General features: G+C 44.7%; 1 protein-coding gene across 2 annotated transcripts in view; it reads left to right on the forward strand.

Moving 5' to 3' along the window:
- The window catches only part of LOC115119908 (EH domain-containing protein 2-like), a 36,176-nt gene extending 17,562 nt beyond the window's left edge, over nucleotides 1-18,614 (forward strand). For both annotated transcript variants that reach the window (XM_065015391.1, XM_065015392.1), the window contains 5 exons: nucleotides 5,538-5,671; nucleotides 6,757-6,980; nucleotides 13,734-13,922; nucleotides 14,148-14,309; nucleotides 16,207-18,614. In XM_065015391.1, coding sequence (XP_064871463.1) covers nucleotides 5,538-5,671; nucleotides 6,757-6,980; nucleotides 13,734-13,922; nucleotides 14,148-14,309; nucleotides 16,207-16,758 — 1,261 coding nt within the window. In that variant the 3' untranslated portion in view covers nucleotides 16,759-18,614. The remainder of the gene's footprint in view (nucleotides 1-5,537; nucleotides 5,672-6,756; nucleotides 6,981-13,733; nucleotides 13,923-14,147; nucleotides 14,310-16,206) is intronic.
- The last annotated feature ends 5,708 nt before the right edge of the window (nucleotides 18,615-24,322 follow it).

The raw sequence follows: 24,322 nt of genomic DNA on the forward strand, positions 1-24,322 counted from the left end.
GATTAAATTCACAAGATACTCGACAACATGGGGATGCTGTGGGAGTTGAATGCTCGGTCTTATCTAATTCGGCTCACTGTTAACAATTGCTGGAAGTGGCGCAAGGATATTTATTTCCATTTTCTGTGATCAGGTTTTCCTGCGCTTTCCGATGTAACGCACGTTATGTAATAGCCACAGTCGTGATTTAACCAGTTTTAAAAACGTCCGAGGGTTTCCTATCCACACATTCTAACCATATGAACGTACTATATTCCTGGCATGAGTAGCAGGGCGCTGAAATGTTGCGCGATTTTTAACAAAATGTTCAAAAAAGTAGAGGGTCGACTGAAGAGGTTAATATCGTTACCATTTTGAATTTCTTTGCACATGGGAGAAATATATTTTGATCCCCCCCCATTCCTTTTTTCCACACAACTTCATCTAAAATTGTTGAATGAGTTTCCTGTAAACAATAGATATTATATTCCTTCTCTTTTAGCTCGGTAAATACTGATCGTCTTTTCTTATTATCTGCTAAGCCAACTGGCTTTACTTATTTCACCACTTACCATAATGAGACACAACTTTCAATTCTATTTATCAAAATATTTGTTTGTAAACTCACCATTTAAAAAGTACCATAGTGATTGTGTCCATATAGCTGTACCATTATATTGGCATTGCTACGAACTCATTTCCAAGATGGCGCCGACAGAAAGGGCTGCCTATATTCTAGTCCTTAGGAAACTTTTCAGTACTTTGTTTTTACATTGTTAGCCCAGAAAATCTTGTGGCATTACAAACAGCCGGGAAGAACTATTAGATATCAGACCGACATCAACTTACCAGGAATACGACTTCCCCGAATCGGATACTTTGTCCGAACCACCCAGTGCATTTGAACTGAATCCAGAGGCCGACCCAAAACAACGCCGCCAGAGAAGAGGAAGACGGAGCGGTCTTCTGGTCAGACTTCGGAGGAGTACACACCACCCACCACTTCTGAGTATATTACTTGCGAATATCCAGTCTCTAGATAACAAGGTCAACGAAATCAGGGCTTTCCAGAGAGACATCAGGGATTGTAACATACTCAGTTTCATGGAAACATTGTTCTTTTGGGATATGCTGTCGGAATCGATACAGGCACCTGGATTCTTTGTGTGTTGCGCCGACAGGAATAAACATCACTTCAGGAAGATGGGCGGGGGTGTATTCTTCATGATTAATGACTCATGGTGTAATTGTAACAACAAACAGGAACTCAAGTCCTTTTGTTCCTTATCTCCCAAGGGAACTACCATCCGGTTATTGTCACAGCCGTGCATATCCCTCCTCAAGCCAATACCACGATGGCCCTCAAGGAACTTTACTGGACTTTATGCAAACTGGAAACCAAATATCCTGAGGCTGCATTTATTGTAGCTGGGGATTTTAACAAAGCACATTTGAGAACAAGACTACCTAAATTCTATCAGCATATTGACTGTAGCACTCGCCCTGGAAAAACACTGGATCACTGCTACTCTTTGGTGTTTGTCCCATTTTGTGAATTCTTGTTTGTTGAGTGGACCCCAGACCTCACAACCATGAAGGGCAATGGGTTCTATAACTGATTCAAGTATTTGTTGCTAGATCCTAATTGTATGTCAAATTTGATATTCCATTTGATGGCGTAGAAGGCCCTTCTTACCTGGTCTCTCGGATCATTCACAGCTTTGTGAAAGTTACCTGTGGAGCTGATGTTTAGGCTGAGGTATGTGTCGTTTTTTTGTGTGCTCTAGGGCAACGGCATCTAGATGGAATTTGTATTTGTGCAACTGGACCTTTTTTGGAACACCAGTATTTTTGTCTTACTGAGATTTACTGTCAGGGCCCAGGTCTGACAGAATATGTGCAGAAGATATATGTGATGCTGTAGGCCCTCCTTGGTTGGGGACAGAAGCCCCAGATCATCAGTAAACAATAGACATTTGACCTAAGATTCTATTTGGGTGAGGCCGGGTGCTGCAGACTGTTCTAGTGTCCTTGTCAATTTGTTTGTATAGCAGACTCTCATGCCAAATTGAGTCAAGCTTTTTTGAAAACAACAAATCATGAGAAGGCTTTGCCTTTGTTTTGGTTAGTTTGTCAATTAGGGTGAATAAGTAAGGGAGCCTGTCGTTAGGTAATTTGGTGAAACCAATTTGACATTTGCGCAGCACATTGTTTTCACTGAGGAAATGTACGAGTCTGCTGTTAATGATAATGTAGAGGATTTCCCCAAGGTTGTTGTTGACGCATATCCCACGGTAGTTATTGGGGTCGAATTTGTCTCCACTTTGTGGATTAGGGTGATCAGTCCTTGGTTTCAAACATTGGGGAAGATGACAGAGCTAAGGATGATGTTAGAGTTTAAGTATAGCCAATTGGAATTTGTGGTCTGTATATTTTATCATTTCATTTAGGGTAACATCAACACCACAGGCCTTTTTGGGTAGGAGGGTTATATTTTGTCCTGTAGTTCATTCAATTTAGTTGGAGAATTTAGTGGGTTCTGGTAGTCTTTAATAATTGATTCTAACATTTGTAATTGGTTCTGTATGTTTTTGCTATTTATTATTTGTTATAAAGACAAGCAGATTGGATAAGTGGTTTATCCATACATCTCCATTTTGGATAGATAACTCTTCGTATTGTTTGTTTAGTGTGTTCCAATTTTCCCAGAAGTGGTTAGATTCTCTATGGATTCTTCACTTACACTGAGCTGATTTCTGATGTGCCGTTCCTTCTTTTTCTGTAGTGTATTTCTGTATTGTTTTTGTGATTCACCATAGTGAAGGTGTAGGCTCAGGTGTAGGCTCAGGTGTAGGCTCAGGTGTAGGCTCAGGTGTAGGCTCAGGTGTAGGCTCAGGTTTTCTGGGTCTTTATGTTTTTGGTTGGATAGGTTTCTCAATTTCTTTCTGCTTGACATTTTTAGATTTGATAGGGAAGCTGAAAGGTAAAATATACTATTTAGGCCTTCTACTGGTAAGTTTACACCATCATTATTACAGTGAAACGTTTTATTTAATTTCTCGTTGCCTGATTGTTTTTCGGTAGGTTTCGACACTACTTTCCTTCCATCTATAGTATTTCTTAATAATATTCAGTTCCTTTTGTCTTTGATGCCTCATGACTGAGCATTGCTCTGTTCAGGTAGACTGTGATTTTACTGTGATCTGATAGGGGTGTCAGTGTGCTGACTGTGAACGCTCTGAAAGACTCTGGGTTGAGGTCAGTGATAAAGTAATCTACAGTACTACTGCCAAGAGATGAGCTATAGGTGTACCTACCATAGGAGTCCCCTCTAAGCCTACCATTGACTATGTACAGACCCAGGATGCGACAGAGCTGCAGGAGTTTTGACCAACTTTTTTGTAGGTTGTTTTGTCATAGTTGTGTCAAGGGGGGCATATTTGGGAGGGAATACTGTCACCTCCAGGTAGGTGTTTGTCCCCCTGTGTGCTGAGAGTGTCAGGTTCTTGTCCAGTTCTGGCATTTAGGTCGCCACAGACCTAGTGTTTAGCTGTTACATGTCTCTGAGCCTGGAAATGGTTGATCTACCCCTCTAGGATGGAGAAGCTGTCATCGTTAAAGTATGGAGATTCTATTGGGGGGATATAGGTAGCACACTTGAGGACATTTTTCTCTGAGATCATTTCCTTTTTGAATTTCTAGCCAAATGTACAATGTTCCTGTTTTGACTAATTTAATAGTCTAACCCTATATCAAATTAGCATACCCCCTGAGTGTCTTTCCTGTTTTATTCCAGGTAGTGGATGGGAATACCAGCTCCCTTTAACCTAGGGGGCAACCAGTGCGTACATCTCCTCTATACCATGTCTCTTGTAGGATGACAATGTCTGTATTTCTAATTTTTCTGGTGAAGTCCAGGTTCCTGCTCTATAGGCTAAAGGAAGATGACCTCAGGCCTGGGATATTCCAGGATGAGATAGTGAAGGCTTTGTGTTCCATAAAGTGTCCAACGTTGTTTTCGTATGGTTTCGGCTCGGACAATGACAGTAGGTGTTTCTCTCTCTGTTTGCGGCGTCCTTCCTGTCCGGTGAAGTGCTGGTCTAGTTAAAGCCATCTTAATCAGGAAGTAGCGGTGTTGTTGTTAGTGGTCGCTCATTAGCAGATCCTATTGTTGTGGCTCTGACACAGGAGACCGTTTTCCTTCAGGAAGCCCAGAGCATTGAGAGCCCTGTTGGAACACAATGGGTCCTGGGCAGGGAGGGCTCCAGTACAGCAGCAATACCACAGTGTAGTCTGCATACCAAATGGCACCCTATTCATTAGTTTACTACCTTTCAAAAGTAGTGCACTACAGTATATAGAATAGGGTGCCATTTGGGACGTAGCCTTGGTCTGGTTCTTAGATCACGTTTAGCTGTTACCGTGATGATGGCTAATAACCGTGTTCCTACATTATCCACATTCTTTCCATTGATGCTAACTGATGGACGGGATGGGGGCTGGACGGGATGGAGGCAGGACTGGATGGGGTCTGGATGGGAGGGGGTTGGGGGCCGTTTAGTGGAATGTTGGAAAGCTGCCCTGGCTTGAATAATCTGAAAGCAACCTGTGGGTAAACTATAGATGTTCATTACTCTAACTTATTCATGTTGTGCTATTTGTGTAGTGTTATTGTCTTGTGTCATTGTATTATGTTATTGTCTTGTGTTGTGATGTTGGTGTTTTTTTGTGTAGTGTTATTGTCTTGTTGTGGTGTTCTGTTATTGTGTTGTGTTATCGTGCCCTGGTGTGTTGTGTTATTGTGTTGTTGGGGTGTTTTTTTTGTGTTATTGTGTGGCGTGTTACTGTGTTGTGTTACTGTGCCCTGGTGTGTTGTGTTATCGTGCCCTGGTGTGTTGTGTTATCGTGCCCTGGTGTGTTGTGTTATCGTGCCCTGGTGTGTTGTGTTATCGTGCCCTGGTGTGTTGTGTTATCGTGCCCTGGTGTGTTGTGTTATCGTGCCCTGGTGTGTTGTGTTATCGTGCCCTGGTGTGTTGTGTTACTGTGTTGTGTTACTGTGTTGTGTTATCGTGCCCTGGTGTGTTGTGTTACTGTGTTGTGTTATCGTGCCCTGGTGTGTTGTGTTACTGTGTTGTGTTACTGTGTTGTGGTGTTGTGTTACTGTGTTGTGGTGTTGTGTTACTGTGTTGTGTTGTTGTGTTACTGTGTTGTGTTACTGTGTTGTGGTGTTGTGTTACTGTGTTGTGGTGTTGTGTTACTGTGTTGTTGGGGTGTTTTTTTGTGTTATTGTGTTGTGGTGTTGTGTTACTGTGTTGTGGTGTTGTGTTACTGTGTTGTGGTGGTTTTTTATTGTGTTGTGCTATTGTGTGTTATCGTGTTATTGTTCTGCGTTAGTGTTTTTGTGGTGTGTAATTGTGTTGTGGTTTTTATTGTGTGGTATCGTGCAACTGTTTTGTGTTATTGTGTTATAGTGTTGTTGTGTTACTGTATTTTTTTATTGTGGTGTGGTGTTTTGATTGTTGTGCATGTCTGCTCCCTTTTCTACTGTCATGTGATAGGTTACAGTGTGCCCAGCTGCCAAATCAGGTCCTGGAGAGCATCAGCATTATCGACACGCCGGGGATCCTGTCAGGAGCAAAACAGAGGGTGAGCCGAGGTGAGAAGAGCAAGGCTCAGGAGTGGACGGGACAAGGTGAGGAGAGATGTGCACAGATAAATATAGATAGATTATCTCACACACACACACACACACACACACACACACACACACACACACACACACACACAGATTGATTGAAAGACAAACACACAGATAAAGACACACACACATACACAGATAAAGACACACACACACACACACACACACACAGAGATAAAGACACAGATACACACCCAGATAGACCACACACACACAGATTGATTGAAAGACACACACACACAGATTGATTGAAAGACACACACACACAGATTGATTGAAAGACACACAGGGGAGAGGAGGATAGATTACACACACAGATTGATTGAAAGACACACACACACACACACACACAGATTGATTGAAAGACACACACACAGATAGATAGATAATGACACACACACAGATAGATAGATAATGACACACACACAGATAAAGACACAGATCGATAAATACACCCTCCCCTTCCTTTCCCATCTCTTCCTCCACCCTAATCCTCCTCCCTTTTCCCATCCTTCTCCTCCCTTCTTCCACCCTTCTCCTCCTCCCTTCTTCCACCCTTCTCCTCCTCCCTTCTTCCTCCCTTCTTCCTTCTTCCACCCTTCTCCTCCTCCCTTCTTCCACCCTTCTCCTCCACCCTTCTTCCACCCTTCTCCTCCTCCCTTCTCCTCCTCCTCCCTTCTCATCCTCCCTTCCTCCTCCACCCTTCTCCTCCTCCCTTCTTCCACCCTTCTCCTCCTCCCTTCTTCCACCCTTCTCCTCCTCCCTTCTTCCACCCTTCTCCTCCTCCCTTCTTCCACCCTTCTCTTCCACCCTTCTCCCCCTCCATTCTTCCAACCTTCTCCTCCTCCCTTCTTCCACCCTTCTCCTCCTCCCTTCTTCCACCCTTCTCCACCCTTTGTGCTACTTCATTGTGTATTACAGTTCATTGTGTATTACAAAAACATTCATTATTTCTTTCAGCATAATTTTTGTTCTCACCATGTTGCAAATCTAAAAATGTAAGACTCATCTATTTTTCACTATAATCTTTGAATCATCTGAGAAACCCTCTGTGTTCCCTGACCCCTAACTCTCTTCAGGCTATGACTTCCCAGCGGTGCTGCGATGGTTTGCAGAGCGCGTTGACCGTATCATCCTCCTGTTCGACGCCCACAAGTTGGAGATCAGTGATGAGTTCTCCGAGGCCATCGGAGCGCTGCGTGGTAATGAGGAGAAACTGCGCGTTGTCCTGAACAAGGCTGACATGGTGGGAACACAACAGTTGATGAGAATCTACGGAGCTCTAATGTGGTCTCTGGGCAAGGTGAGAGGAGATCTTTATTCAGCCCCAAGGGAAATTACTTTCCTACAGTCATAGTAAAAATGATACAGACCTATACACAGCAGTGACCCTCAGGGCAGGTCAACCGTAGCTTTGATTGGACTGATCATGTCAACATCATACTTTCTAAAATCTTAGCTAGCAAGCTAGCTGTCATCATGAATCAAGTCGACAATCTACTGGCAAAATCTTTTCAATCCTTGTCATATGAAGAGAAATTATGAAGAGATATTATAGATAAAACGTGCCGGTGCTCATTGGCCATTCGACAAACATTACAAAACAAGTTGGAAATTGCAAATTCAACAATAAGTGGTTCGGAAGGAATCAGTGGCTAACTGCAAGTGTTGCAAAGTAATCACTAGCCTGCTATTCAGTGGAGAGGATGTGTGGTCCAAGTCTGGGTTTAAGGGTCTCTTTTCCAAGCTTAAAATTATGAACATTCAACACCATGGGCCAGAAAAGGTTGAATACATTGGCCATCCAGTCAATCCAGCATGACTTCTGCCAAGTTCAAAACAACTGGTAACTCTGAACTGGGAAATCTCAGACTTCAGTGAGTTTAAGAAAACAATTAGCTCCGACTGGGAACAGTCATCCAACTCGGTATTCCAAGTCGTGAACACTGGCCTCTTTCTAGAGCTCTGATCTGAAGATCACTGATGTCATGATTCAACCTTGTTTTCTTCAGAGTTTCCAGTTGTCTTGAAAGCACCATAAATCCAGAGAATGCCAGACTTTGACAAAGTTTGTTGATAAAATTTGCCCACAAAAGACCGCCACACCACCTTCTTGTTCAAGTGAGCACAGCACAACAAGGTGAGTCCAAAAATGTATTTTATGCTGCTGCATAAATTATGTAATATGTCAGGGAGATATGAAGGGGGATATCTAGTCAGTTGTACAACTGAATGCATTCAACTGAAATGTGTCTTCCTCATTCAACCTAACAAACTCCCAGACTAGTCCCAACAAACTAGTCAAAACAATCACTGAACAATAAATATTCAACCAGTTCCTTGAGAAAGTGTACAAACCCCTTGACGTTTTCCACATGTTGTGTCACTGGCCTAAACACAATACCCCATAATGCCAAAGTGGAAATATGTTTTTAGATATTTGTACAAATTAATAAAAAATGAAAAGCTGAAAAGTCTTGAGTCAATAAGTATTCAACCCCGTTGTTATGGCAACCCTAAATACGTTCAGGAGGAAAATTGTGCTTAACAAGTCACATAATAAGTTGCATGGACTCACTCTGTGTGCAATAATACTGTTTAACATGATTTTTTAATGACTACCTCATCTCCGTATCCCACACATAGAATTATCTGTAAGGTCCCTCAGTCGAGCAGTGAATTTCAAACAGATTCAACCACAAAGACCAGGAAGGTTTTTTCGCCTCACAAAGAAGGGTAGATAGGTAAAAATTAAAACAGCAGATATTGAATATCCCTTTGAGCATGGTGAAGTTATTAATTACACTTTGTATAAGGGGGGTTATACTAAGTTAACCTGTTGCGACGAGCAATCCCGTATCCGGGAGCGTAATTATAGCCTCAAGCTCATTACCATAACGCAACGTTAACTAATCATGAAAATCGCAAATGAAATGAAATAAATATATTTATTTATTTATTTATTTTTATTTCACCTTTATTTAACCAGGTAGGCAAGTTGAGAACAAGTTCTCATTTACAATTGCGACCTGGCCAAGATAAAGCAAAGCAGTTCGACACATACAACGACACAGAGTTACACATGGAGTAAAACAAACATACAGTCAATAATACAGTATAAACAAGTCTATATACAATGTGAGCAAATTAGGTGAGAAGGGAGGTAAAGGCAAAAAAGGCCATGGTGGCAAAGTAAATACAATATAGCAAGTAAAACACTGGAATGGTAGTTTTGCAATGGAAGAATGTGCAAAGTAGAAATAAAAATAATGGGGTGCAAAGGAGCAAAATAAATAAATAAATAAATTAAATACAGTTGGGAAAGAGGTAGTTGTTTGGGCTAAATTATAGGTGGGCTATGTACAGGTGCAGTAATCTGTAAGATGCTCTGACAGTTGGTGCTTAAAGCTAGTTGGCTCACAAGCTTCGCCTTTTGTTAACAATACTGTCATCTCAGATTTTCAAAAAATGCTTTTCAACCATAGCTACACAAGTATTTGTGTAAGAGTATTGATAGCTAGCACAGTATTAAGCCTAGCATTCAGCAGGCAACATTTTCACAAAAACAAGAAAAGCATTAAAATAAAATAATTTACCTTTGAAGAACTTCGGATCTTTTCAATGAGGAGACTCTCAGTTAGATAGCAAATGTTCAGTTTTTCCAAAAAGATTATTTGTGTAGGAGAAATTGCTCCGTTTTGTTCATCACGTTTGGCTAAGAAAAAACCCTGAAAATTCAGTCATTACAACGCAAACTTTTTTCCAAATTAACTCCATAATATCGACAGAAACATGGCAAACATTGTTTAGAATCAATCCTCAAGGTGTTTTTCACATATCTATTCGATGATAAATCACTCGTGGCAGTTTGGTTTCTCCTCTGTTCAAAATGGAAAAATGCACACACCTGGAGATTACGCAATAGTTTCGACGGAGGACACCGAGCGGACACCTGGTAAATGTAGTCTCTTATGGTCAATTTTCCAATGATATGCCTATAAATACGTCACAATGCTGCAAACACCTTGGGGAAACGACAGAAAGTGTAGGCTCATTCCTTGCGCATACACAGCCATATAAGGAGACATTGGAACACAGCGCCTCCAAAATCTGTCTCACTTCCTGTATGAAATTTCATCTTGGTTTCGCCTGTAGCATTAGTTCTTCCGGCGCCGACAGAGATGGCCGCCTCGCTTCGCGTTCCTAGGAAACTATGCAGTTTTTTTTTTTTTTTTACGTGTTATTTCTTACATTAGTACCCCAGGTCATCTTAGGTTTCATTACATACAGTCGAGAAGAACTACTGAATATAAGATCAGCGTCAACTCACCATCAGTACGACCAAGAATATGTTTTCCGTGACGCGGATCCTGTGTTCTGCCTTACAAACAGGACAACAGAATGGATCGCATGCAGCGACCCAAGGAAACGACTCCGAAAAAGAGGGAAACGTAGCGGTCTTCTGGTCAGACTCAGGACAAGGGCACATCACGCACCACTCCCCAGCATTCTTCTTGCCAATGTCCAGTCTCTTGACAACAAGGTTGATGAAATCCGAGCAAGGGTAGCATTCCAGAGGGACATCAGAGACTGCAACGTTCTCTGCTTCACGGAAACATGGCTTACTGGGAAGACGCTATCCGATGCGGTGCAGCCAACGGGTTTCTCCACGCATCGCGCCGACAGAAACAAACATCTTTCTGGTAAGAAGAGTGGCGGGGACGTATGCCTCATGACTAACGAGACATGGTGTGATGAAGGAAACATACAGGAACTCAAATCCTTCTGTTCACCTGATTTAGAATTCCTCACAATCAAATGTAGACCGCATTATCTTCCAAGAGAATTCTCTTCGATTATAATCACAGCCGTATATATCCCCCCCCCCAAGCAGACACGTCGATGGCTCTGAACGAACTTTATTTAACTCTTTACAAACTGGAAACCATTTATCCGGAGGCTGCATTCATTGTAGCTGGGGATTTTAACAAAGCTAATCTGAAAACAAGACTCCCTAAATTTTATCAGCATATCGATTGCGCAACCAGGGGTGGTAAAACCCTGGATCACTGTTACTCTAACTTCCGCGACGCATATAAGGCCCTGCCCCGCCCCCCTTTCGGAAAAGCTGACCACGACTCCATTTTGTTGATCCCTGCCTACAGGCAGAAACTGAAACAAGAGGCTGCCACGCTGAGGTCTGTCCAACGCTGGTCAGACCAAGCTGACTCCACACTCCAAGACTGCTTCCATCACGTGGACTGGGACATGTTTCGTATTGCGTCAGATAAAAATATTGACGAATACGCTGATTCGGTGTGCGAGTTCATTAGATCGTGCGTTGAAGATGTCGTTCCCATAGCAACGATAAAAACATTCCCTAACCAGAAACCGTGGATTGATGGCAGCATTCGCGTGAAACTGAAAGCGCGAACCACTGCTTTTAATCAGGGCAAGGTGTCTGGCAACATGACCGAATACAAACAGTGCAGCTATTCCCTCCGCAAGGCTATTAAACAAGCTAAGCGTCAGTACAGAGACAAAGTAGAATCTCAATTCAACGGCTCAGACACAAGAGGCATGTGGCAGGGTCTACAGTCAATCACGGACTACAAGAAGAAACCCAGCCCAGTCACGGACCAGGATGTTTTGCTCCCAGGCAGACTAAATAACTTTTTTGCCCGCTTTGAGGACAATACAGTGCCACTGACACGGCCTGCAACGAAAACATGCGGTCTCTCCTTCACTGCAGCCGAGGTGAGTAAGACATTTAAACGTGTTAACCCTCGCAAGGCTGCAGGCCCAGACGGCATCCCCAGCCGCGCCCTCAGAGCATGCGCAGACCAGCTGGCCGGTGTGTTTACGGACATATTCAATCAATCCCTATACCAGTCTGCTGTTCCCACATGCTTCAAGAGGGCCACCATTGTTCCTGAAAGCTAAGGTAACTGAGCTAAACGACTACCGCCCCGTAGCACTCACTTCCGTCATCATGAAGTGCTTTGAGAGACTAGTCAAGGACCATATCACCTCCACCCTACCTGACACCCTAGACCCACTCCAATTTGCTTACCGCCCAAATAGGTCCACAGACGATGCAATCTCAACCACACTGCACACTGCCCTAACCCACCTGGACAAGAGGAATACCTATGTGAGAATGCTGTTCATCGACTACAGCTCGGCATTCAACACCATAGTACCCTCCAAGCTCGTCATCAAGCTCGAGACCCTGGGTCTCGACCCCGCCCTGTGCAACTGGGTTCTGGACTTCCTGACGGGCCACCCCCAGGTGGTGAGGGTAGGCAACAACATCTCCCCCCCGCTGATCCTCAACACGGGGGCCCCACAAGGGTGCGTTCTGAGCCCTCTCCTGTACTCCCTGTTCACCCACGACTGCGTGGCCATGCACGCCTCCAACTCAATCATCAAGTTTGCGGACGACACAACAGTGGTAGGCTTGATTACCAACAACGACGAGACGGCCTACAGGGAGGAGGTGAGGGCCCTCGGAGTGTGGTGTCAGGAAAATAACCTCACACTCAACGTCAACAAAACTAAGGAGATGATTGTGGACTTCAGGAAACAGCAGAGGGAACACCCCCCTATCCACATCGATGGATCAGTAGTGGAGAGGGTAGCAAGTTTTAAGTTCCTCGGCATACACATCACAGACAAACTGAATTGGTCCACTCACACTGACAGCGTCGTGAAGAAGGCGCAGCAGCGCCTCTTCAACCTCAGGAGGCTGAAGAAATTTGGCTTGTCACCAAAAGCACTCATAAACTTCTACAGATGCACAATCGAGAGCATCCTGGCGGGCTGTATCACCGCCTGGTACGGCAACTGCTCCGCCCTCAACCGTAAGGCTCTCCAGAGGGTAGTGAGGTCTGCACAACGCATCACCGGGGGCAAACTACCTGCCCTCCAGGACACCTACACCACCCGATGTTACAGGAAGGCCATAAAGATCATCAAGGACATCAACCACCCGAACCACTGCCTGTTCACCCCGCTATCATCCAGAAGGCGAGGTCAGTACAGGTGCATCAAAGCTGGGACCGAGAGACTGAAAAACAGCTTCTATCTCAAGGCCATCAGACTGTTAAACAGCCACCACTAACATTGAGTGGCTGTTGCCAACACACTGTCATTGACACTGACCCAACTCCAGCCACTTTAATAATGGGAATTGATGGGAAATGATGTAAATATATCACTAGCCACTTTAAACAATGCTACCTTATATAATGTTACTTACCCTACATTATTCATCTCATATGCATACGTATATCCTGTACTCTACATCATCGACTGCATCCTTATGTAATACATGTATCACTAGCCACTTTAACTATGCCACTTTGTTTACTTTGTCTACATACTCATCTCATATGTATATACTGTACTCGATACCATCTACTGTATGCTGCTCTGTACCATCACTCATTCATATATCTTTATGTACATATTCTTTATCCCCTTACACTGTGTATAAGACAGTAGTTTTGGAATTGTTAGTTAGATTACTTGTTGGTTATCACTGCATTGTCGGAACTAGAAGCACAAGCATTTCGCTACACTCGCATTAACATCTGCTAACCATGTGTATGTGACAAATAAAATTTGATTTGATTTGACTCACAGACAATATCTTTGCAGTTTTGGAAACGTCAGAGTGTTTTCTTTCCAAAGAAAGAAAAAAAACATACTCGAGCATCTTTTCGTGACAAAATATCTTGTTTAAATCGGGAACGTTTTTCATCCAAAAATGAAATACTGCCGCCAGAGGTTCAAGAGGTTAACACATAGAATTATAGATATTTGATTTTGAATTGAAGGACCCCTTTAGGTATAAAAAAGATATATACTTTTTGGGGGGATGAAACATTGAATTTGGCCTTACTGCTAGAGGGTTGTGTTGAGTGGGTATATCACCTAAAGGGTTGTGTTGAGTGGGTAGTGGGTATATCACCTAAAGGGTGTTGTGTAGTGGGTATAACATTTTGTGATAACTGTTAAAGGGGCTTCATGGATACTTTCGATTGATTGACAGGTGTTCAACACCCCAGAGGTCGTGAGGGTGTATATCGGGTCATTCTGGTCTGAACCACTGCTGGTCCCTGATAACCGTCGTCTGTTTGAGCTGGAGGAGGAGGATCTGTTTAGTGACATCCAGAACCTTCCCCATAATGCAGCCCTCAGGAAACTCAACGACCTGGTGAAGAGGGCACGACTGGTCAGGGTAGGTTCTCTCTCTCTCTCTGGATCTCCCTCCCTCTATCTCTCATTCATCTACTAGATATAATATATAGATATATATATATATATAATCTGCAACCACACCTTTCTGACTAGGTACTAAAGAATAAGGTGACTCAGTTTGAAACATTGAGGAGAAAGTGGCTTTGCTGAAGTTACTAGCCCCCCCTCTTTCTCTCTCTACCTCCCCCCTCTCTCCACCCTCCAGGTGCATGCCCACATCATAAGTTACCTGAAGAAGGAGATGCCAACCTTCAGGAAGGACAACAGGAAGAAGAACCTGATCTACCAACTTCCTGTCATATTCTCCAAGATCCAGCTGCAACACCACATCTCTGCTGGGGACTTCCCTGACTGCGCCAAGATGCAGGTCTATCTGGTTGTCTGTCTGCATGCCTGTCTTTTTTTTCATCAATTTGAAAACACTCAACATGATAAAAAAATAAATAAAAAAATTAGATAAGTAGTATAAAACATTTGTTGATTTAAAACGTATTTTTTTATTTTGATATAAACATTCAAAATATTGTTTATATTTAGTCTATTTGGGTTTCAGTGTCCGTGACACATATATATATATGACCCCTCTATGAAAAGGTGAGACTTCTCAATGTCCATAGCAAAAGTCCAGCATCCCTCAGTAATCCATCTTTAAGTCATACAGTGCCTTGCGAAAGTATTCATCACCCTTGGCGGTTTTCCTATTTTGTTGCATTTTATTTGGACTTCATGTAATGGACATACACAAAATAGTCCAAATTGGTGAAGTGAAATGAAAAAAATTACTTATTTAAAAAAAAATTAAACGGAAAATTGGTGCATGCATATGTATTCACCCCCTTTGCTATGAAACCCCTAAATAAGATCTGGTGCAACCAATTACCTTCAGAAGTCACATAATTACACAGGTGGACTTTATTTAAGTGTCACATGATCTGTCACATGATCTCAGTATATATACACCTGTTCTGAAAGACCCCAGAATCTGCAACACCACTAAGCAAGGGGCACCATCAAGCAAGCGGCACCATGAAGACCAAGGAGCTCTCCAAACAGGTCAGGTACAAAGTTATGGAGAAGGACATATCAGGGTTGGGTTCTAAAAAATAAATCTGAAACTTTGAACATCCCACAGAGCACTATTAAATCCATTAATAAAAAATTGAAAGAATATGGCACCACAACAAACCTGACAAGAGAGGACCGCCCACCAAAACTCATAGACCAGGCAAGGAGGACATTAATCGGAGAGGAAACAAAGAGACCAAAGATAACCCTGAAGGGGCTGCAAAGCTCCACAGTGGAGATTGGAGTATCTGTCCATAGGACCACTTTAAGCCGTACACTCCACAGAGCTGGGCTTTACGGAAGAGTGGCCAGAAAAAAATAAGCATACATGTTTGATGTTTGCCAAAAGGCATGTGGGAGACTTCCTAAACATATGGAAGAAGGTACTCTGGTCAGATGAGACTAAAATTGAGCTTTTTGGCCATCAAGGAAAATGCTATGTTTTGCGCAAACCCAACGCCTCATCACCCCGAGAACACCATCCTGTGGGGATGTTTTTCATCGGCAAGGACTGGAAAACTGGTCAGAATTGAAGGAATGATGGATGGTGCTAAATACAGGGATACTCTGAAGAGAATCCTGTTTCAGTCTTCCAGAGATTTGAGACTGGGACAGAGGTTCACCTTCCAGCAGGACAATGACCCTAAGCATACTGCTAAAGCAACACGCGAGTGGTTTAAGGGGAAACATTTAAATGTCTTGGAATGGTCTAGTCAAAGCCCTGACCCCTATCCAATTAAAAACATGTGGTATGACTTAAAGATTGTTGTACACCAGTGGAAACCATCCAACTTGTAGGAGCTGGAGCAGTTTTGCCTTGAAGTATGGGCAAAACTCCCAGTGGCTAGATGTGCCAAGCTTATAGAGACATACCCCAAGAGACTTGCAGCTGTAATTGCTGCAAAAGGTGGCTCTACAAAGTATTGACCTTGGGGATGAATAGTTATGCATGCTCAGGTTTTCTGTTTTTTGTCTAATTTCTTGTTTGTCTCACAAGAAAAAAATGTTTTGCTTCTTCAAAGTGGTAGGCATGTTGTGTAAATCAAATGATACAAACTCCCAAAATCCATTTTATTTCCAGGTTTGTAAGACAAAGAAAAATAGGAAAAATGTCAAGGGGGTGAATACTTTCGCAAGCCATTTAATTTCCCAGATGGACTGATTGGCTGACTTGTTTGCTCTGTTCTGTTCCCATCCAGGAGCAGCTGTTGACCCATGACTTCAGTAAGTTCAAGCCCCTGAAACCGTCCCTGATGGCTGCTCTGGACGAGCTGCTGGCATCCGACATCGCCAAGCTGATGCCCCTGCTGCGCCAGGAGGAGGTCAACCTGGGGGAGCAGCCAGGGGTACAGGGGGGGGCCTTCCTGGGAACCCGCGCCGGGCCCTTCGTTGTGAACGACCCATTCGGAGACGTGGAGAAGGAGGGCGAGGATGGGGGCGAGATGGCCTGGGTGGTGACCAAGGACAAGCCCAAATATGACGAGATCTTCTACAACCTGGTGCCCAACGAGGGCAAGCTGAGTGGCACCAAGGCCAGGGACTGGATGGTGAGCACCCGGCTGCCAAACTCCGTCCTGGGGAGGATCTGGAAGCTGTCGGATGTGGACCGAGATGGCATGCTGGATGATGAGGAGTTTGCCCTGGCCAGCCACCTGATTGAGGTGAAGTTAGAGGGGCATGGTCTGCCACCCGAGCTGCCAGCACGCCTGGTGCCCCCCTCCAAGCGCAGGCAGAAAGGATCTGATATATAGAGAGACTACATTAACCTACCCTTTGGAGCTGAGAGTATAACACTCTGACAGCTGACACACACACTACTGCCCCCCCTATGTTGTCCCCTACATTGTCCCCTACCTTGTCCCCTAGTCCCCTACTTTGTCACCTGCGTTGTCCCCTACATTGTCCCCTAGTCCCCTACATTGTCCCCCTACTTTGTCCCCTGTGTTGTCCCCTACATTGTCCCCTAGTCCCCTACGTTGTCCCCTACATTGTCACCTAGTCCCCTACGTTGTCCCCTACGTTGTCCCCTGCGTTGTCCCAGTCCCCTAGAATATCCCCAGTCCCCTACGTTGTCTCCTACATTGTCTTCTAGTCCCCTACATTGTCCCCTACGTCATCCCCCAGTCCTCTACATTGTCCCCTACATTGTCTTCTAGTCCCCTACATTGTCCCCTACGTCATCCCCAGTCCTCTACATTGTCCCCTACCTTGTCCCCTAGTCCCCTACATTGTCCCCTAGTCCCCTACATTGTCCCCCTACTTTGTCCCCTGCGTTGTCCCCCTACATTGTCACCTAGTCCCCTACGTTGTCCCCTGCGTTGTCCCAGTCCCCTACAATGTCCCCAGTCCCCTACGTTGTCTCCTACATTGTCTTCTAGTCCCCTACATTGTCCCCTACGTCATCCCCCAGTCCTCTACATTGTCCCCTACGTTGTCCCCTACATTGTCCTCAGTCCCCTACGTTGTCCCAAGTCCCCTACATTGTCCCCTACATTGTCTTCTAGTCCCCTACATTGTCCCCTACGTCATCCCCCAGTCCTCTACATTGTCCCCTACGTTGTCCCCTACGTTGTCCCATACATTGTCCCCTACATTGTCTTCTAGTCCCCTACATTGTACCCTACATTGTCCCCAGTCCTCTACATTGTCCCCTAGTCCCCCACATTTTCCCCTTGTGCCCTACATTGTCTCCTTGTCTCATTATCTTTCCTTACTTCGTGTCTGTAAGCCCCTGGCTGCATCTCAATAGTCTTCGGTAGCTTTTTCTTCTCCTCTCCTGTAAAGTCACATTTTCTTGTGTTTTATTCCTAAAGGATAACAGAGGTCCGATGCCTTTTCATGTTTTGTATTAATGAACAGGACAAAAGGACAGAAGGAGAGTAGAGAGGGAGATCGTAAGTAGACAGAGTAGTGGAGATGGGACTTGAACCACCGCGTCCAATGTGTCTCCACTCTAATTCCTTTCCCATAGTGCAGATGAAGGAAAGGAAAAGAAAGGAGGAGGAGAAGATACTTCATATTATTGAGATGCACCACAACTTTTTCCAATTGGATCTAAATGTGTTTTGCTGAGTGATGTCAAATACAAGCTAGTGGCCTGCTCTACTCTGCTCTACTCTACTCTACTAATTACACACTGATCTGATTATACATGGCTCTGAAAGCTGCCTTACTATATTTGACTTGCTTTTACATGGAGCTATTTTGCAGGGGTTTAACAAATCAAGACAGACATACATGTTGAATATGTTCAAGTACACTAATCTATGTTCATGTATTTGACAGCTGTTGCCATTAGGTACAGTATAAAGCTTGTTTAGTCATCTCTCTGTCTGTCTGCAGGGGACTGGTCCAACCAATAACATTGCAGTACTTGTATAGTTTTCCTCACACACTATGTCACTGTCTTCTATTCAGCTTTTGGGGGATTGTTTAGTGAGTAGTGCTGTTGATTTTCTATTAACTAGACAAATAACGGCATTTGTTTCAAATTAATGTCATATGCTGTGAGAACAATGTTGTTATGTAAAACAGTGACTGCTGTGCACAGCTAACTCAACAGCTACATGTTATTATTATCATTACCTAATAAACTGTATGGACTGTGTTCTGATGACCTCCACTGACCTTTTGTTCAGATTGAAGAGGAGAAGAAGTTGAATTCATAAGTGTTTAGAGAAAGGAAAGGTAATGGCGGAGGATTAGGTAATGGCGGAGGATTAGGTAATGGCGGAGGATTAGGTAATGGCGGAGGATTAGGTAATGGCGGAGGATTAGGTAATGGCGGAGGATTAGGTAATGGCGATGATGACTTGATCTGATTCTAATCGACAACAGACAAACATCATTTGAATCTGTGGATTAAAGTGATGCTCCAGGGGCCTCATGAATTATGCGTAGGCACAAATCTGAACTTGTTTATCAAAACAGATTGGACAAGAATTCAGCCTGGTTGGGCATTTTTTAAATGTATTTTTAATTTAACGTTTGTTTAAGGTTAAGAATGTCAGTTAGGAACAAACTGTTATTTACAATGACGGCCTACCCCGGCCAAACCCTCCCCTAACCCGGAAGACGCTGTGCCAATTGTGCGCCGCCCTTTGGTACTCCCGATCACAGCCGGTTGTGATACAGCCCGTGACTGAACCAGGGTCTGTAGTGACACCTCTAGCACTGAGATGCAGTGTCTTAGACCCCTGCTCCACTCTGGAACCCCTCCCACATAGTACTGAGATGCAGTGTCTTAGACCCCTGCTCCACTCTGGAGCCCCCCACATAGTGCTGAGATGCAATGTCTTAGACCCCTGCTCCACTCTGGAGCCCCCCACATAGTACTGAGATGCAATGTCTTAGACCCCTGCTCCACTCTGGAGCCCCCCACATAGTACTGAGATACAATGTCTTAGACCCCTGCTCCACTCTGGAACCCCTCCCACATAGTACTGAGATGCAGTGTCTTAGACCCCTGCTCCACTCTGGAACCCCTCCCACATAGTACTGAGATGCAGTGTCTTAGACCCCTGCTCCACTCTGGAGCCCCCCACATAGTACTGAGATGCAATGTCTTAGACCCCTGCTCCACTCGGGAACCCACCACATAGTACTGAGATGCAGTGTCTTAGACCCCTGCTCCACTCTGGAGCCCCCCATATAGTACTGAGATGCAGTGTCTTTAGACCCTGCTCCACTCTGGAGCCCCCCATATAGTACTGAGATGCAGTGTCTTTAGACCCTGCTCCACTCAGGAGCCCCCACATAGTACTGAGATGCAATGTCTTAGACCCCTGCTCCACTCGGGAACCCCCACATAGTACTGAGATGCAGTGTCTTAGACCCTGCTCCACGCTGGAGCCCCCCATATAGTACTGAGATGCAGTGTCTTAGACCCCTGCTCCACTCTGGAGCCCCCCATATAGTACTGAGATGCAGTGTCTTTAGACCCCTGCTCCACTCAGGAGCCCACTGTCCTAAAGATAAGGAGACAGTAATACATCACTCCTTTGTGCTGTGAGTGAAGAGCAGCTGTGTAAAATTACCAATGATATAGTACATAGAGCACTATTCAACTCAAACATTTAGATGGCATTAGACTTTACGTGTGGAATTGTGAGCAATTAAATAATTTATCGATTTCATTGTATTTCCATTGTGAATTAATGCCACATATCTTGACAAGCTGTATCATATAATTTGACCACATCTCAGAGCCAAATCTCTTTTTTTGTCCAATTTCATATTCAGGATCCACCTGCCTTGCGAATAATTCCTGATTATTTGCACATTCAGATCAACATTTTTGTTAATTAATATCATCACCCCCTTTGAGTTCCTTTTGTCCATAACAGAAAATGATTTCACCACCCCATTCCTTTTTCCACGCAACTTCATCTAAGGTTGTAGAGTGAGTTTCCTGTAAACAGTATATGTTATATTCCGTTTCTTTTAGCCATGTAAAGACTGATCTTTTTTTATAATCTGCCAAACCGTGGCTCCTTGGGAGTGGCGACCCTCGGACTCAGGATCCTTGCCGCTGGTCCCGAATGGACAGGAGATTCCGGCAGCACCGGACAGGCGGGAGACTCCGCTGCCGGAGTGAAGGGCGATTCCGGCAGCGCCGGCGTGAAGGGCGGCTCCTGACTGACTGGCGGCTCTGGCGGCTCCTGACTGACTGGCGGCTCTGGCGGCTCCTGACTGATGGGCGGCTCTGGCGGCTCCTGACTGACTGGCGGCTCTAGCAGCTCCTGACAGCTAGGCGGTTCTGGCGGATCCTGACAGACGGGCGGCTCAGGACAGACGGGCGGCTCTGGCGGCTCAGAACAGACGGGCGAACCTGAAGGGAGGAGACTGAGAGACAGCCTGGTGCGTGGGGCTGCCACAGGACCCACCAGGCTGGGGAGACCTTCAGGATGCCTGGTGCGTGGAGGAGGTACCGGATGGACCGGGCTGTGGAGGAGCACTGGAGCCCTGGTGCGCAGCCTTGGCACCACTCCTCTAGGCTGGATGACCCCTTTAGCCCAGACCCTCCAGAGTGCAGGCACAGGTTGAACCGGGCTGTGGGTGAGCACTGGAGATCTGGTGCAGACCACTCGCACTTCTCCTTTAAGCTCAATATCCACATTCGCCCGGCACGGGCGGAGCGCAGGCATAGGATGCACTGCACCCTCCCAGCGCCCCAGAGACACAGCACGCAGAGCCGGCGCAGGATACCCTGGGCCGAAACGACGTACTGGAGACCAAAAACGCTGGGCACTTCGCACTGCCGTGCCTGCTCCTCATATCGCCGCCGCCGCTCAGCTTTTGCTGCCTCCAGGTCTGCCTTAGGGTGGCGATATTCCCCAGCCTGTGCCCAGGGTTCCGTTCCGACCAAAATCTCCTCCCATGTCCAGGTGTCCAGAACCCTCTGCTCCTGGTTACCACACTGCTTGGTCTGGTTGTGGTGGGTGATACTGTAATGGCTGACTATGTGCGCGAGGGAAGAATCAGGCGCAGAGAGCAGAGAGTTCCACAGGGAGAAGTACACTTTAATATGGCACCAAAAGCAATGCCCAAAACACAGGGCGAAAAAAATATGGACCAACCCAAAACACAGGGTACCAGGTCCGGAGCACGAACACACCTAACACAAACACGTAACACAAGAATAGAAAAAAGAACATAGACTACCCACCACAACTCACGCCCTGACCAAACTGACACGAAGACATAAATAAAGGAACTAAGATCAGAACGTGACAGTTGCATCATAATTACCTTTAATTGAAAAACACATCCCAGCATTTCCATAGCAATTGACATTTCACATTATCATGAAAGAGACTTTTCTCTAGAGATGGCTTCACTACAGTACAAATGTTTTCCGTACACTATGTTATTATTCCCCAATGCCCCTATTCTGATATATTCCCCTTGCTTGTTGTAAACATATAGAAACTTGTAGACAAATACATAAAAAAATTAAGCATTAAATTATAAAACCGGTCTCGACAATAGAGAGGGAGAGAAAGTGAGAGAAGAGAGCGGGATCAGGTGTGTGTGTGTGTGTCCGTATGTGTAAGCAAGCATGTAGGTGAGTACATGTGTGTTCATTTCCACTTCATAATGTTCAGATATTTTAAACAGTTCCCATACCTTTTTTATTTTTTATTTTTTACCTGAAGTCCCTGTATAATTTAGTACAGCCACGGTGTTATGGAGCTGTCTCAGAATAGCTGTCCATCTATAAAGAGTTTGTCCACATTGATAAAGCCACGCCTACCATCCTTCCTTTGTTGTCTTTGTACCGGATACAACGTTCATTTATCTCCTTTGGAAGTTGGTCATTGAGACTGAATTTGGTCCCTTGAAGCTCCCTTCCTCTGCTTTTGATCAGCTCCTTTTGTTGGTATTGTTCAAATTTTGCGATGATCGGTCGGGGATCCTTGGTCTTGTCGCTCTGAGCGCCAAGTCTATGTTCTCGGTGGAAAGCCACCTTGTTTACAGCCTCTCTAGGAAGTTTCAAGGCGGATTGCATGAATTCTCTGATCGCGCCCTCTGGATTATTGGATGTGTCCTCAGGAATACCATTAAAAAAATAGATTTTCACACACGTTACGACTTTGTATGTCAAGTAACGTCTCCTTCATCACCCTGTTTTCCCTGAGTAGACAATCCATGTTGGAATCGTGTATTTTTACCTTGGCTGTGAGAGTCTTGTTTTCTCTTTGGAGGTTGAGAGTTTCACTCTGGCTGGATTTGTTTTCAAATTCTTTGTGGTTCTGTATAATCTAATCTCAGGGAAATATGTGTCTCTATGGTTTTACATTTGGCAGGAGGTTAGGAAGTGCAGCTCAGTTTCCACCTTATTTTGTGGGCAGTGTGCACATCTTCTCGAGAGGCAGGTCTGCCTACGGCGACCTTTCTCAATGTCTGTACATAGGTTTCCCCCCCCTCCCAGTGTACAGTGTGACTCACATGCCAGGAATGTGGTGGGCTGGCCTGAGAACTATTAATATCAGCTTTCCTTGGTCCGCTAAGTTTCCTTCGGCTGCAGCTCAGCCTCTAGACACTACATTTATGATAAAACATTCAAAAACAACATTCCCCTATTTGGACATTTCCTTTCCCCCAGATGTTTAGGCCACACCCCAAAATCTGTTATTTGTGTGTGTGGACGCGAGACAGAGAGAGATTTCCTAATCAGATCAACAGGCAGTGTTGCTGACTGCACAGTGTGGCTTTCCAACATTACAGTAATGTGGAGTAGATGTCTTGACATTTCTCATGAGATATTTCAGTGACAGAGGAATTTTGATTAGCTTCCAATGTGGATATTAAAACAAGTCGTTGGCATGTATAACACTGCTAGAGCGAATTCAATCCCCACTTTGACAAGACGATAGTTATTTGGTTATGCACATTACAGACAGTTAAAAACACTTATCAAAAGTATTTAGTTGCTTTAAAGTAGTTAATGTTACGATGATGGAAAATGTATTTTCACAACAACAGCAAAAAACATGCTACGTGACATTCCCACTGAACCCTAAAAGGCACTGGTTAACACTGGCACACTGCTGTCAAGACTACAGCAGGACCAGGATGGACCCAAACAGCCCACTAAACAGGGGTCTCCAGCTACTTCACGTGATGCATACATGGGGAATTCCTCACTAGGACGCCCCGTGAAGGATGAAACATATGGAAACTACCTAGGATAGACACTATTTCACATTTTCCTTTCTCAGAAACACAACGGTTTTATGTGTCTGCCTGTAGGAGGCTCGAATGCACAGTTTGTCCCAGTTTGTACTAGGTAGAGCTGGGTAGTTTGGCCGAGCGGTCTAAGGTGCTGGATTAAGGGTCCAGTCTCTATGGAGGGTTCATATCCCACTGCTGCCATCTTTATCAAGCATTTTGCTACACTCGCATTAACATCTGCTAACCATGTGTATGTGACAAATACAATTGGGTTGATTTGAATTAGAACGAAGAAGTTTAATTTAGCAACAGCGCTGTTTTACGACAGTTGCTTAACGTATTCCAGGCGGTAAGTGTCGTACATTTAGCAGAATCCCCATGGTGTCTGTATTGAAAGAGACCGTGGGGCTATATGCAAACAAGAAAAATCCAAACAAATTTTGAACAAGCTCAATCTTATTTGGTATCCCAGGAGGTCTACCCCGGGGGATGGTAATAGAGGGGAGGTATGTGAGGCAACGTTGGCTCCCTCTGCTGGGGATACGGGAGCTGGACACCCCGACACGGACAGCTCTAAGTGGAGGTAATTAGAGGAAAGGGGCAACTAGCCGTGGAGGCCAAATAAAAGGAGCACGGTGG

Source organism: Oncorhynchus nerka, unplaced genomic scaffold, assembly GCF_034236695.1.
Source record: "Oncorhynchus nerka isolate Pitt River unplaced genomic scaffold, Oner_Uvic_2.0 unplaced_scaffold_1466, whole genome shotgun sequence".
Classification (NCBI taxonomy): Eukaryota; Metazoa; Chordata; class Actinopteri; order Salmoniformes; family Salmonidae; genus Oncorhynchus; species Oncorhynchus nerka.